The sequence below is a fragment of the Bubalus bubalis genome, chromosome 13, assembly GCF_019923935.1.
Source record: "Bubalus bubalis isolate 160015118507 breed Murrah chromosome 13, NDDB_SH_1, whole genome shotgun sequence".
Taxonomy (NCBI): domain Eukaryota; kingdom Metazoa; phylum Chordata; class Mammalia; order Artiodactyla; family Bovidae; genus Bubalus; species Bubalus bubalis.
In genome coordinates, this window is record NC_059169.1 from 20,269,432 (window position 1) to 20,283,384 (window position 13,953).

Genomic DNA, 13,953 nt, shown 5'->3' on the forward strand with positions numbered 1-13,953 from the left:
TTGTTGCTGTGTGAACTCAGACTGTGTAAGGCTGTAGCCATGCAGTCAGTGAACAGTCAAATCCATGCAGCCACTACATGGTACAGTCTCTTCCTTTAGCTAATGCCCATGATGGGCTGACTTTGTGCAGGGCTCAGTCTTAGTTGAAGTTGGACAGTGTAAGTGAATGAATGACATAGTGTCTCCTCTCTATATGATTTGCTATCCCTCCGGGGATTCACAGGTGGGGAGGATGGTGGCAGCCTCGAGGGTTCTGAGCTGGTTCCCAGAAGGATTAGCGTTTGAGATGGGCTGGAAGGATAGATGAGGTTAGTACTCAGGGTGTCTAGGCAGAGGCCACTTGGAGACTGTGGACTTAGGTGTTGGTGGGATATTGTGGGTATTTAAAGGTGGTGGACACGTTCAGTTGTGTAATGAGATCAAGAGGGAATGGTGTTGAAGTAGGGTCAGTGGTGGTGGGGAGGGCTGGGGAAAGAACCAGGAAAAGAAAAAAATATATATATATATCAGTATTTGAAATAATTAATAGTGAGTGAGATGCTGAAATTATGTTGTTTCAAGAGGAATGGAGAATTGGCAGAGAGATAAGCTGTGTCAGAACAAGCGCGAGCTGGTACATGGCTGACGATGGGACAGGTGGTGGGGAGAGAGAACTCAGGCTGCGGTGGTTGAGAGTCTGCAGAGGAGTGCTCAGACCACCGTCCGTCCGTCCTTCCTCCTGCTGGACACGGGCTCAGGGCGGGGAGGAGTACCCGTGCCCTGTGTCCAGGTTCTTGGTGAGCCTGGATGGGAGGAGGAGGGAACAAGTGGATTGTGACTCCCACCAGCTGGTCTCTGGAGAGATGCAGGGATCTCTTCTTCCTTTTCCTGCACAGAAGCAGGTTTTTGTGTTGTTTTTACCAGTTGTTCTTTTGAAGTTGAAGGTGCAAACACATGTGTCGCTGTGTGGCATGATAGATGAGGATGTCGAGGACTTGAAGGCCGTGCATGATGTTTAGCAGAGAAGGTCCCTGCTCATGTGTTGTTCCGGTTCTCAAACGTCCTCACGTGTTGTGTCAGTTGCCACCTGTGTTGGTGGGGATTCGGTTTGCCTCTCGGTCCTAGAATTACCCGCCCTGCTTACAAGTTGCTTACAATTACCGAAGTTGCTTACAAGGATATTTTGTTCTTCTCTCATGCAAGAGTCCCTTTAAGTCGCTGTTTGGATTTCCTGGGGCTGCCATAAAAAGTACCCCAAACTTGGTAGCTTAAAGCCACAGAATTATGTTGTTTCACAGCCCTGGAGCCTAAAAGTCTGAAATCAAGGTGTCAGCAGAGTCAGGATCCCCCTGAATCCTTCAAGGGTAACTCATTTCCTCTCCTCTGTTGGCTTCAGAGTTTGCAGGCGAATCTTGGAGCTCCTTGACTTGTAACTGCCATCACTCCAGCCTCTGTCTCTATAATCACATGGTTATTTTCTGTCTCTGTGTCTATCTTCTTATAAGGACACCAGTCTTATTGGGTCCAGTGCCCACCCTATCCACTGTGAGATCACCTTAATTGATTACATCTGCAACAACTCTATTTCCAAATAAAGTTGTGTTTTGAAGTATTTGGGGTTAGGACCTTATTATATTTTTTGAGTGGGGTGTTACAATCCTCCCCAGAACACGTTCCATGTGTATATATATATATATATAATATACTTTATTGTATGTTATTATAATAATGTATATATATAATATACTTTATGTTATAATGTGCATATATGTGTATGTGTATATATATATACACATATACTTCATTGTATGTTATAATAGTATATAATGTATATATTATCTAGTTTGTTCTAGTGTAAACTACACATTATGTACAGTTGGCATGCAGTATATAGGCTGCATAAAGTTTTTTTATTGCAAATTCCAAGGAAGCAATTCTTTTTGTTTATTCATTGTTCCTACAGTTTAAATAATCTGATCTGTGTGTTTCCTTCTTTTGTAGAACTTCCTGTTACTTGATGAGATTACACAGCTCCACTCTCAACTGCCATCAGATGGTAAAATGATCGTGAATGTGCAAGATTTCACTGCGTTTTGGGATAAGGTAGCAAACCTTCTGTTATAAGATCTTGACTGCTGAAAGGTTTATTGGAGACTGTTAAGGTTTTATATATGGCATAAATGTGATTTATTCATTTACTGAAAGTATGTTATAAAAATTCTCGATGAGGAATAAGGTTTGCATGTGATGGAGATTCAGTGTAAAGTCAGCCTAAGACATTTGGCATGTTGCTCTCAAGAGAACTATTAACCCATTTGGAACTTAAAGTACCTATGTTTGTAATGGTAGAATTTGCAGCATTGGAGAGAAAATGCCTCAGTATGATATGGGTTAACCAACAAATACACAACCAGTCATTAAAGACAGCAGGTTTTTGGGAATCAGTGTACATTTTTTGCCTTGATGTTGTCAGACCATCACTGCAGCCTAGTAAGACCACGCTTGTGTGCTCTGCCCTGTCTGACTCTTTGCAACCACATGGACTGTAGCCCTCCAGGCTCTTTTGTCCATGGGATTTCCTAGACAAGAATATTGGAGTGGGTTGCCATTTCCTACTCCAGAAGATCTTCCTGACTCAGAGTTTGAACCCTTGTCTCCTGCATTGCAGGCAGATTCTTTACTGCTGAGTTAGGCTTTTTGCTGTGAGTTAGGGTGGGGACTTCCCCATCGTAAGCTTCTCTATGGTTCTGGCTACTTTGTTGGCAGCCAGGGGCTGGGAGGAGACAGCAGGTGGGCATAGTGAGCACCAGTGATCGCCAGTTGAAGGGTTGCAGTGTGTGGACGCTGACAGGGAGAACTGGAGGTTTTCCAGCACTTGGTTTATTTATGAAATAAAGGGCTTCCCTTGTGGCTCAGCTGGTAAAGAGTACGCCTGCAGTGAGAGAGACCTGGGTTCAGTCCCTGGGTTGGGAAGATCCCCAGGAGAAGGGAACGGCTACCCACTCCTGTATTCTGGCCTGGAGAATTCCATGGACTGTATAGTCCATGGGGTCGCAAAGAGTACGACTCGATTGAGCGACTTTCACTTTCACTTAAAAAAAAAACAAAAAAAAACAACAGAAAAACAATAGGGACCACTATCAGACTTGTACATGCAGCGCCTCCCCCTTTACCAGGGACTGAAAGTTTCCCGCCTCCCTGGTTCCATGGTTCTCTGTGCACATCCTCCTGCACTGGTTTGGCAGATTCTTTACCAACTGAGCTATCAGGGAATTAATCAGAGTGCGGAATAGTAGGGTAAATAGAGCCCATGGTCCAGGAGAGGGAGTTCCATGAAGGGAATTACTTGTGCAGACAGTGGAAGAGCCTCTTTGCTGGTGGCATTGGGGACCACAGTTAAGTGTCTAGACCTTGGTAGACTCGTGTGTTTTCCTGCCTGTGACACTACGTATTGTGCCACTTGAGTGTGTGACACGACTTAGTGTGCCACTACTTCAGATTCAGTACCTGCCTCTGCACCTACAAAACAGTAGTATATTTCCAAATAAATAATAATACACCCCTACAGCTTTTGCACATGGAAATTCAAACAAGGTGACTTTTCCAACCTGGTAGTTGCTCCTAGCTTAGTATTATAGATTTTCCCTCCTATTTTTGTATTTCTCATCATAATACCTTGAAACATTTATGGAAAGCAGAATTAAAATTCCATTATAAGGGCTACTATGTAAATGCTAACATTACCAAATTTATCTTGTTCCAAACTATGCAGCATTTTAAAGTGAACTCTTTTGCTCTTAGTCCAAAGAAGTTAATAGCATGTTCTGATACTTCTGTGCAATTTGCATTACAGTATATCACAGCCTTCTGGCCTTGCCTAGGGAAGGAACGTGTCCCTTGCTGGGGTCATTAGTAATTAGGGGCTGTCAGGTTAGGTCATAGGTGAGAGAGCCCTTGGGAGCAGGGAGGGACACAGACATTGGAGATTTAGAGAGAAGCTGAGTCTGAATGAAACCCCTGCTGGGCTGGGAGGCCGGAGGAAGACATGAGCTTTGTAACATGCTCCCCGCCATAACCAGCCGGGCAGGTGGGGGAATATCTCAGGATCCAGGTCTCATTCATGAAACCGGAGTGGGGCTCAGCTGATGATGCTTATTGACCCAGCCTCTCCTGAGCCAGGATAACCAAGAGGGGAGGGGACCCAGCAGCAGTGAGCAGTCCAGTGCTGCCCCCTTCTGGGCACAACAGAGCAGTGCCCTATCCTGAAGCCTGAACTGGGAGTGAATTCAGTGTCTCGCCCTGACAAACTGTGAGGGTTGGTGACAGGGAGCTGATGTTTGTAGGTGGCTCACTATTTTTAGTCTTAGCTGAGTGAAAAGTAGTAAAATAGAAGCCCTAAATGTTAGAGAAGAATAAAGAATTGGAGGGTGCTTTAAAAGTGTTTTTTATGTATTAAAACCTAGCCTCTTACTGATAGCTTTGTAATTCCTATGAAACCTGGGGCTAGTATTTTAGTAATGAAAAGCCTCAAGCCCCAACGGGAAGGGAAGTCCATGATTTTTGCCCTGCCCAACTGAAGGGCTGCAACAGGAAGCTATGCTTGTGTATTTTGTCCAAGGAATCACGAACCGTTGTGAGAGGAAAATAATGAAGTATTTCTGAGTGAAAAATAATTACGGAATCCAGGGGTCAATTAAAAAGAGAGGAGTGAAAAGACGTCTCTTTTAAAATCTAGGGATAGTTATTTTGATGATTATAAATAATTTTTTTTTTTTTTTTTTTAGTAAGCGACTGTATCTATAATTGGTTCAGTTTTTTCCAGAGAAATTTTTCATTTAGAACATCGTTTATTAGTCTTTTTGGCATTTTAAGTAATGACATTTAACTACTTTTAAAAAAATTAGCAGTTAAGAATACAGTAAAATAAAAAAAAAAGAATACAGTATACGTAATGACGCACATAACACCCTTAAGTTTGTTCATGAACATGACCTGTGATTGGCATGATGAATACTTTGTTCTCCTTTGTGTTGGATTGTTGACCATCACACGTAACTCCCTGGTTTGTTTTTGCTTTTACAGTAGAAGTACTTTATTCTCTCTGTTTAGCATGTAAGAGGTATAAAATTGAGGCATTATCAGTGACCCATGATGTTATACTTAATCCTCTCCTCTTTTTGGTTTTGTTTTGTTTTTGGTGTGAAACTACAGCTCTGGTTAAATTGGAGCCTTGACTATCATTTATGTGACTTTATTTACCAAGAGCAACTATATCATATCAAATTCTCTGCTGCTTGCTGAGCATTAGTAAGACTCATTCTTTACCAAGTGAAAATATAGAGGTGAGAGGAGATATCAAATTATTAGTAGAGGAGCAGGCATGATATGTATGTATTCTGCCACCTTGTGGACAATACTGAAGTTGACATAACCAAGGGCTATAATGAAAATACACAATTGATTTAAAAACCTCCCATACTGAATATTCATTTAAGTATATTATTGTAGTAAGTTAGTGTGCAACATGCAGGTACATATTGAACATGTGACTTGTCATTTCAGTCCTTAAATCCTGTGAGTATCTGAAACAGTGTCGTATTGAAATCTGGTAAAAAGAAGGAGCCTTCCTAAAGGCAAACTAAAGCTGTTTCAAAGATATTTTGGGATAAAAGGTCCCCAGGGCTCAGTATCTTAAAACAGAAAGGAGGAAAATATGCATTATATTAGCATATCAATGATATATTATTTTCTCCACTTTTCAGAGTTCCTTGTGTTATTTTAATGAGATGAACAAAGTTTTCTAAACGTATATTTGCAGGCATCAGACACCCCAACCCTACAAGGCCTTTCCTTTACTGTCAGACCTGGTGAACTGTTAGCTGTGGTTGGACCTGTGGGAGCAGGAAAGGTAAGTTGTCACGCCTTTTGTCAGCCTGATGCAACGCCACAGCCCCTGTTAAATTCTCAGAGGGAGCCCAGAGCTGTGTATAATTCACTTTGAATTGAGGGTGTCTAGAACAGTGTTTCTCTAGGTGTGTTCCATGGAACATTAGTTTTTCAAGAAGGTTTTGTGGCCAGATGAATCTGGATAAATACACACTGTGCTTTCCTTCTTGGGGCTTCACGTTGCACATTTGGAAACTGCTTGTCAGGCTTTTGACGTGTCAGTGAAGGAAATTATTGTTCTGACGGCTGTTCAGGACAGAATGAGATAGAGGGGTCTTCTTTTTCTGATGGTTGTCCCTCCAGGGAGTCTGGAGGTTGGAAAGGCTGCTCTTCTGGGAATTTTGAGCATTTCCTCACGTGACGTGACTTGGTCCCGTCAGTGCCCAGGGTAGTGAATGTGTAGCCACGTGCCGGAGCTAAAGGTGCAGATGAGAGCAAGACTCCAACGTCTCTGCCCTCCAGAGGCAACCAGGTTCCAGGGCAGACAGATTATTTCAGCCCAGTGTGGTAGTGTTGTGATGTGTGGACATGGACACACCACTTCTGTGTGGTAGACAAGATTTGAACGAAGGAACGTCGTCTGAAAGAACAAAATACAGAGTTCTAAATGAGGGGTATGTACATGAGAGGGTGATGAGGTCCTATACGATGGACTTTTTTGAAACATGACTCCAGAGGTTTTTTTTTAAAAAATGATCATCTTTGGATACGTTAGTCACAGAAAGCTTGTTAAGAACAAATATTTGATAAGTAAAGGATGCCTGGGATGCAGGGACAGCTGAATTAAACATTAGATACATGAACCATGCACCCTGCTAGGCTGTTTTGTTGGTTAAGGATGTTAAACATTCTTAATTAGTCTTTGCTGAGTTTAGCATTTCATTTGGGAGAAACTGTTGGGCAGTTTAGGTTGTTATCTGCGCTTAGTCGCTCAGTCGTGTCCGACTCTTTGTGACCCCATGGACGGTAGCCCGCCAGATTCCTCTGTCCATGGGGATTCTCCAGGCAAGAATACTGGAGTGGGTTGCCATGCCCTCCTCTAGGGGCTCTTCCCTACCCAGGCATGGAACCCAGGTCTCCTGCTTTGCAGGTGGATTCTTTACTGTCTGAACCACCAGGGAAGCCTGTTTAGGTTGTTTTAGTATTATATTAATAATAATGTTACTTATCAACTGAATATATTCATTCATTAGTTTATATTGACCAATAGTGCTATTTCTTTTCTTTTTTTTTTTTTTTCCCTGCAACTGCCACAACTGTACTTTATCCTGTTCTAAATGAAAGTGTTCTATCATTTGTCAAGCGCCAGGGTGGGGTCGGCTGTGCTGCAGGGCGTGTTCTGTCCTGAGTGCACCCTGTTCACGCGTGTGTGTTCCCGTCTCTTTCAGTCGTCACTGTTAAGCGCTGTGCTGGGGGAGCTGCCCCCAAACCAGGGACAGGTCAGCGTGCACGGGAGGATCGCGTATGTTTCTCAGCAGCCCTGGGTGTTCTCAGGAACTGTGAGGAGTAACATTTTATTTGGGAAGAAATATGAAAAGGAACGATATGAAAAAGTAATAAAGGCTTGTGCTTTGAAAAAGGTGAGTAATGACTTTGAGTTGCATATGCTCAGATTTCAAATGACGATCATGTTGGTTTAAGCTACAAGGTCTGTTAGAAGATCTTTTAGTGTTGTTTAATACTTGAAGCTGGTTTTCTCACGAACATTCACACACATATGCTACTGTTTGAATTCTGATGTCGTAACGACACAGAATGCCTTTTTTTGGGGTGGGGATTGTTTCGTCTTTTGCAGTTTCATTCACTTTTACTTCTCTTTTAGTGCACAGTTACAAAACTTTATAAAAATAGCGCCGTGTAATGAACCCTCATGTACCCACCCCCAGGTTCACCCCGGTTCAGATGGTGGCCAGTCTTGCTGCATCTCCACTCCTGCCCTCTGCCTGCCCCACCCCCACCCCAGACTATTCTGGAGCAGATTCTAGACCTCAGATTAGTTTATCAGTAAAAATTTCATTAGCTTTTCTCTCAGAGACTGAAAAGAGACCACATTATTTCACCTGAAAAATAATGATCACAGTCAAATTCCTGACTGTCATCAGCACTCTCATCAGTGCTTACATGCTGTTGATCATCTCACTGAGAAACCTCCTTCACTCCTCATGAGATCTGCCTCCTGCACTTGGTTGATGCCTCCTTAGTCCCTTTCTGTCTCTAGGTTTTCCTCTCCACTTTGCTTTTCCTTAGTAATTAAAGAAAAACGACTCCTTTAACATTTCTTCTTAATTACAGCCTATTTTCACTGGAGGAGAGATTGTTTTCAGGCACAGTATTGTGTTTCACAGAAAATGGAAATTTAAACATTTTACTGTACGTGGAGATTTAGTAAATAAAATTAGGGAATCAGTTATGCAAACTGGGCTTACCTAGTCGGAGAATATATTGATAATTTGATGGAAGGAAAGGAAAAAAGGTAAATACTGATTAGATGCTATGTTATTTTCTTAGGTTATAAAAACCAGGGAATAATAGCATTAAAGGGCTCCCCCTGGGTCAGTTCAGTGCAGTCTGGACATCCGACTGTTCTTTTATACTGTGAGGAAAAAGGCTGGACAGCCTTTCAAAGGTGTGGGGGTGAAGACTTGTGAGAAAATAGTTATTCTGCTTGAACAGTGACTTGAACATCATAGAGTAGCATTTGATGATTTTGTGGACATAAGAGAATTGTTTGCTTGTTCTTTTTTTTTCTATTTCTTTTTCCTGAGTTGTTTTAAATAGACTTTTCATTTGCAGAAATGATGTAGGGTTGGCAGGATTGAGGTAGCTTTTTAAAAAAAGATTATAAGGAAAGGGTAAGTGCAAATGTAAAGTAGTAAGAACACCTCTGTGCGTGCTAACTCTCCTCAGTCATGCCTGACTGTGACCCAGTGAACTGTACCCACGAGGCTCCTCTGTCCATGGGATTCTCTAGGCAACAGTACTGGAGGAGGATTTCATTTCCTCCTCCAGGAGATCTTCCCAACCTAGGGGTCAAACCTGCGTATCTTGAGTCTCCTGCATTGGCAGGCGGATTCTTTACTACTGAGACACCTGGAAAGTCCCAGTAAAAACAATAGCTCCTATTTATTCAGAGTTGATGTCCAGATCATCTTTGTCATTCCCATGCAAGCATACATAAAAAGGCGTATGAGTTATTAATGTTTTACCAGTGTTTTCTATGTTGTTGATAAAACTGAAGCTTAGAGAGATGAAACACCCCATCTCTGCATTTGCAGTTCAGGTTCAGATCCACAACGGTCAGTGCTTTGCGGCAGCCTTTTGGGGTGATTGGACCAGTAATGTGGGGTAGTGTCCTGGGGCTTCACACACCCTCGGGGCTGCATGAGTAACAGACTCTGGTGGGAAGGAGCCCTGCAGAACTGCGCTGCCCAGTGACGTATGTGATGTGACATTTATAAACATTCAGCTGCCCTCCTTTTCTCTGCGTGGTCAGAGCATAGAGGCAGGGCCCCTCATGCCCATTCCCTCCTTGGCAGGAAGGGAGCCAAGTCCCTCCCCCGATTTTGTCACTTGGCTCCTGTCCCTTTGGACACGTCCTGTTACCTGTCTGGGCATCTCACATTACTGCTGCAAAACGAGGACGTTGGGTCAGAGTGTTTCCAAGAGGTTTTGCTGCTGCTCTGAAATGTCAGCTATGACTCTGATTACCAAGGGGTCAGCCAGGTCTGCATGACACCTGGGAACCACTTAATGCATTTTTGCAGCCTCTGCTTATCTCCTTTTGGAATCCACGTTTCAATGGATGGACATAAGACAGTCACAGACAGTAGAGGTGCCATGGGGGTATTTTTACTCGTAGAGACAGATTGCATGTGTAGTAGGGAAAAAAAAAAGTGTGTCCTCTGGAGACCGTCATCTTGGATTGTAATTTGAGGTGTCTGTTTCCTTGCTTGTAAAATGAGGGAGGTATGGGTTTATTGCAGTAAACGTGGCAACTTTTGTAAAATGGAAACCTACCAGGTTTTCTGTAAATACATGCATACAAACTAAATACATACATACAGACAAAAAAATATTTCTAACAGGTGACCCCCCCTCCTCCACACCTGGAAGATAAAACAGGAAAAAGGAGCATTTCGTGTATCACATGCATTAATAACAACTAGACACATGATAACTAGATCTAATTGAAGCAAGTGTTTTAAGTTCATTGAGCTGCAAACATTTCTGTAATAAAACATGAAGTAATCACATTTGGCAACATGGAATTAAGCTGATGCCGTATTCAAAGTGACAGTATAGTGAGTTACACAACACAGTTCAGGGAATAAGCCAATAATGTTTGGTCAGCTGGAGGGGTTGAGCTTAAACGACAAGGCTTAGGAGTAATGAGGCTCGGGGATTGAGTTTGTTTCTCTGTGACTTTGGCTTCTTTTCTGAACCTAACAAGGCCCCAGTTTCATTGTCTTTAAAGGAAATCATAGTGCTCTGCCATGGGTGAAATGGAGTTACAGGTGTGATGAAAGTCAGGGTCCTCCTGCTTTGACTCAGGAATCCAGCCTTCCTCTGACAGAAACTCAACAGTCTGCTCTGTGCTGTTTCTACACCAAGAAGCCAGCATCTCTGAAGGGCTCTCCATGTGCTCCGGGCTGATGGCATCAAACCAGCGAGCCATTTCCTAGTTTCCCTGTAGTTTGTGTGTCTGCTCTTCATTGGGAATTGGTTTTAAAAAAAAATAAATAAAAACTTTCTTGTCCGTGGGAGGCATTGTATTATATGCTGAACTCAGACTTTTTCCGCTTTTACCTAATCAGAAAATGGTGGCTGGAAAATTAGGCTGACTTGGATTTTTACTTCAAATCCTGCGAAATGCTTTTCCCATTTGTGGCTGGCCCATAAATAGTTTGCAGAGTCAACAGCATATTCGGAGTCCTGCTCCCGGACTCAGAGAGAGCCTGTTTCTTGGGGCCCAGCTGTGCTAAATGGAAGAGTGGATTTAAGTGCCTTTTCCAGAGCATGGTTGACATTGCCGTGCTACAGCATGGTGCTGTTTTGTGAAGGAAACCAAAGCAACATAAAATCTAGGCATTAAAAACTGAAAGAGTTTTCAGGGGCTGTCACCAGTAAAACCGAGACCAAGTAAACTATTTGTGTGTGTTTAGGGTTGGGAATGTATCTTAAACTGGCTTACTGTATCTCCAGAAAATCAAAAGCAAGAATTAAAGTAAAATAATGATGAATTTTCACAACAGAGCAATTGCTGCCTTTCATTGGATGCACCCCTGTTAAGCTTCCAGTGAGCAGGGAACCTGTGTGTGTGTGTGTGCGCGCGCCTGTGGCTTTCAGGGAGGGTGATGATGGAGACAGTCTCTTTCTTCTCCTTGTGGTCATGTGCCTTACATGCTGTGATCCACACGATGAATGGGGTCCCAGTGTTGGTTTGATGAGAAAGTAAGCCTCATTCACCAGTAGCAAGTTATAATCAGTCCATGTCCTTTTTCCATTCATGGAGGGTGTTCATACACCCTCACAGCATCCTTGAGTTTAGTGACTCTTGTTTCTGCAGCACATTTTGTAGAAGAAGTTGAGACTTAGAAGGTCAGAAAGCTGCTTATCCTGGAGGCTTCACTGTGCCATTTCTGTTCTTCCCAAATTTGCTAAAGTACAGAGAAGCTCCAGCTTCATTTGCAGAAAAGTGCTGCTGTGCATCCTAGGATGATGCCTGAGAGGTTTAGTGGATAACAAACTCTATGAACTCTGCTCGCTATGGCAGCATCACTTGAGTTACAGGCAGTCTATGTAAGTCCCCCTCCCCGCCCCCACTGATCTGCTCACACCCACTCTGTGAGCCGTGCCCTCCTGACCTCAGAGTGGACTCAACTTCCCTCCTTTACTCTCTGTTGCCCTGAGCTGGCTTCCTTTTCTTTCTTATCCTCAGTACTTGCACGCAGGTTCATTTTCCATATCGTCTGTCTCATACCATGGAAAAAAACTCGAGGGACTTTGTTTCCTCATCCCTGAATTCACTGTGCTGAGAATAATGCCTGGAGTATAATCAATCCTCAATAAATACTTCCTTGTTATCATGGTCAAATTCATAAATGCAGTGAAAACCTATGAAATCAGAACAAATGAGGTTTTTTTAATATTCAATATTACAATTCAGTCATTATGAAATATACGCATTGCTGTTCATAAAATACTTATATGTAGAGCTAAGGTTGAAAGGTTAGGATGGCAGGAGGAGAACACATTTTAAATCTTTTTCTTTTTTCCATTTTCTGTCTCCATGTAGGATTTACAGCTTCTGGAGGATGGAGATCTAACTATGATAGGAGACCGGGGAACCACACTGAGTGGAGGGCAGAAAGCCCGGGTCAATCTTGCAAGGTAAATGGGGTTTCAGTTGCCATCCTGCCCCTCCTCCTCTGCGACTCCTAGTGCACGTGAGCATGCAGACCCCCCTCACCGGGTGGGCCTGTGTGAAGCAGGGTCTTGGTCCCTTCCCTGGGCTCCTGGAATGAACATGGAGTTGTTGGACACCATTGTGATTCAGAGATAAGACCCAGGGAGTGTGAAGTGTTTTGTCCTGATGTCTCTCTATGTTTTCTAGAGCTGTGTATCAGGATGCAGACATCTACCTCCTAGACGATCCACTCAGCGCTGTGGACGCAGAAGTCAGCAGGCACTTGTTTGAACTGTGAGTTTGCTCCTGTTTCCTATTACTTCTGCTTTCCACGAACCGATTAAAGATCAGGGAAAAGAGCTCAGGAAAGCCTTTGTGCTTCAAGAGACTCAGCTGGCTCTGCCCTGGTGTCTCTCTCTCCCTTCCTTTCATTCTACAGAAGAGAAATTCCATCGTAGAGAAATTTTGATCATGATGAGGTCAAGATAGGAAAATACAGAAAGTGCTTCCAGGGTGTGGAGGAGAGTGGAGTCTGTCCTTAGGGAGTGAGGTATGGATGACTGATTTCCTCCTGCTACTTGCAGTTGATAACTGGACACTGTGGATGGATCCAGACCCCAGAAATAAGAAGGAAGATTTACAGTTTTTAAATCGGAGAGTGGGACTCAGAAATCTGGTACTTGGCTGCCTATCCTTTTCCTTCATCTTTTTTTTTTTAAGACATGTTAGAAGTAATGTTTTTAGTACTGACATAGGGCTTCTGTGGAAAGACCTTGTTGATGCCTATTATTCTGTAGGTTCAGAAATTCTGAATAAGGTATAGAATCTGAGAATGATTTGTTGCACCTCAGCATGTCTTCAGTCATTGAACATTGCTTCATGGATTCTTACTAGAGTTTTTACTTAAATCCACAATGTATGTGTAACTTGATTGTGAAACTAGGTATCTAGAATCTGGCTGAACTCCTGACTCTCATGTTGTGTTTCTGAAATTTGTTGTTCTTGTTTGTTGTTGAGTTTGTTGCTCTTGTTTGGCCACTGAACCTCTAAAGTAGAACAACTCTGATGTTTTTCTGTGTATAATGTGTCTAAGTCATGCTAACCGAGGCCTCTGGTGGAGTTTAGACTGAACTCTTTGAAAGCCTCATGAACTCGCTTTTTCTGAAATAGTATCTGCATCTCCCCCACGGTTAGTTAGTTCCCTTGCTGCTGTTCACCTTATTAAAGCCAATGAGCCTTCCAGCTGCACTTATTAACACCCTGCTGTGTGCACGGAGATCAATGCCCTTACAGATGTTACTGCACAAAACCTCTTAGTTTACAAGGAGGACAGTGTGCCAGGAGACGGAAAGGACCCACACTGGGCAGAAAAAGGAGACTTGGATGCTCAGCTCTCATTCCTGCCTCTAAGGAACCTGTCTCCTTGGCCTCCGATAGCATCTTCCTTCCAGTTTCCTCACGTGGGCTTTCTTCTGTTCACGGGCCCTGCCCTTCTGTGTTAGGCTCCTTTGCTTCTGGAGATACAAGTCAGATTGGATTAGACCTAATGTCGTTAGGGGTAACAATTATGTCTTTAAAGGCCTTATCACCAAATTCTCAGGTGTCCGCATTTGAATTGGAGG

General features: G+C 43.0%; 1 protein-coding gene across 7 annotated transcripts in view; it reads left to right on the forward strand.

Moving 5' to 3' along the window:
• The window catches only part of LOC102398488 (ATP-binding cassette sub-family C member 4), a 171,844-nt gene that overhangs the window by 73,228 nt on the left and 84,663 nt on the right, over positions 1 to 13,953 (forward strand). For all 7 annotated transcript variants that reach the window (XM_045162549.1, XM_045162553.1, XM_045162554.1 and 4 more), the window contains 5 exons: positions 1,981 to 2,082; positions 5,798 to 5,887; positions 7,314 to 7,505; positions 12,221 to 12,315; positions 12,539 to 12,625. In XM_045162549.1, the coding sequence (XP_045018484.1) occupies positions 1,981 to 2,082; positions 5,798 to 5,887; positions 7,314 to 7,505; positions 12,221 to 12,315; positions 12,539 to 12,625 (566 nt within the window). The remainder of the gene's footprint in view (positions 1 to 1,980; positions 2,083 to 5,797; positions 5,888 to 7,313; positions 7,506 to 12,220; positions 12,316 to 12,538; positions 12,626 to 13,953) is intronic.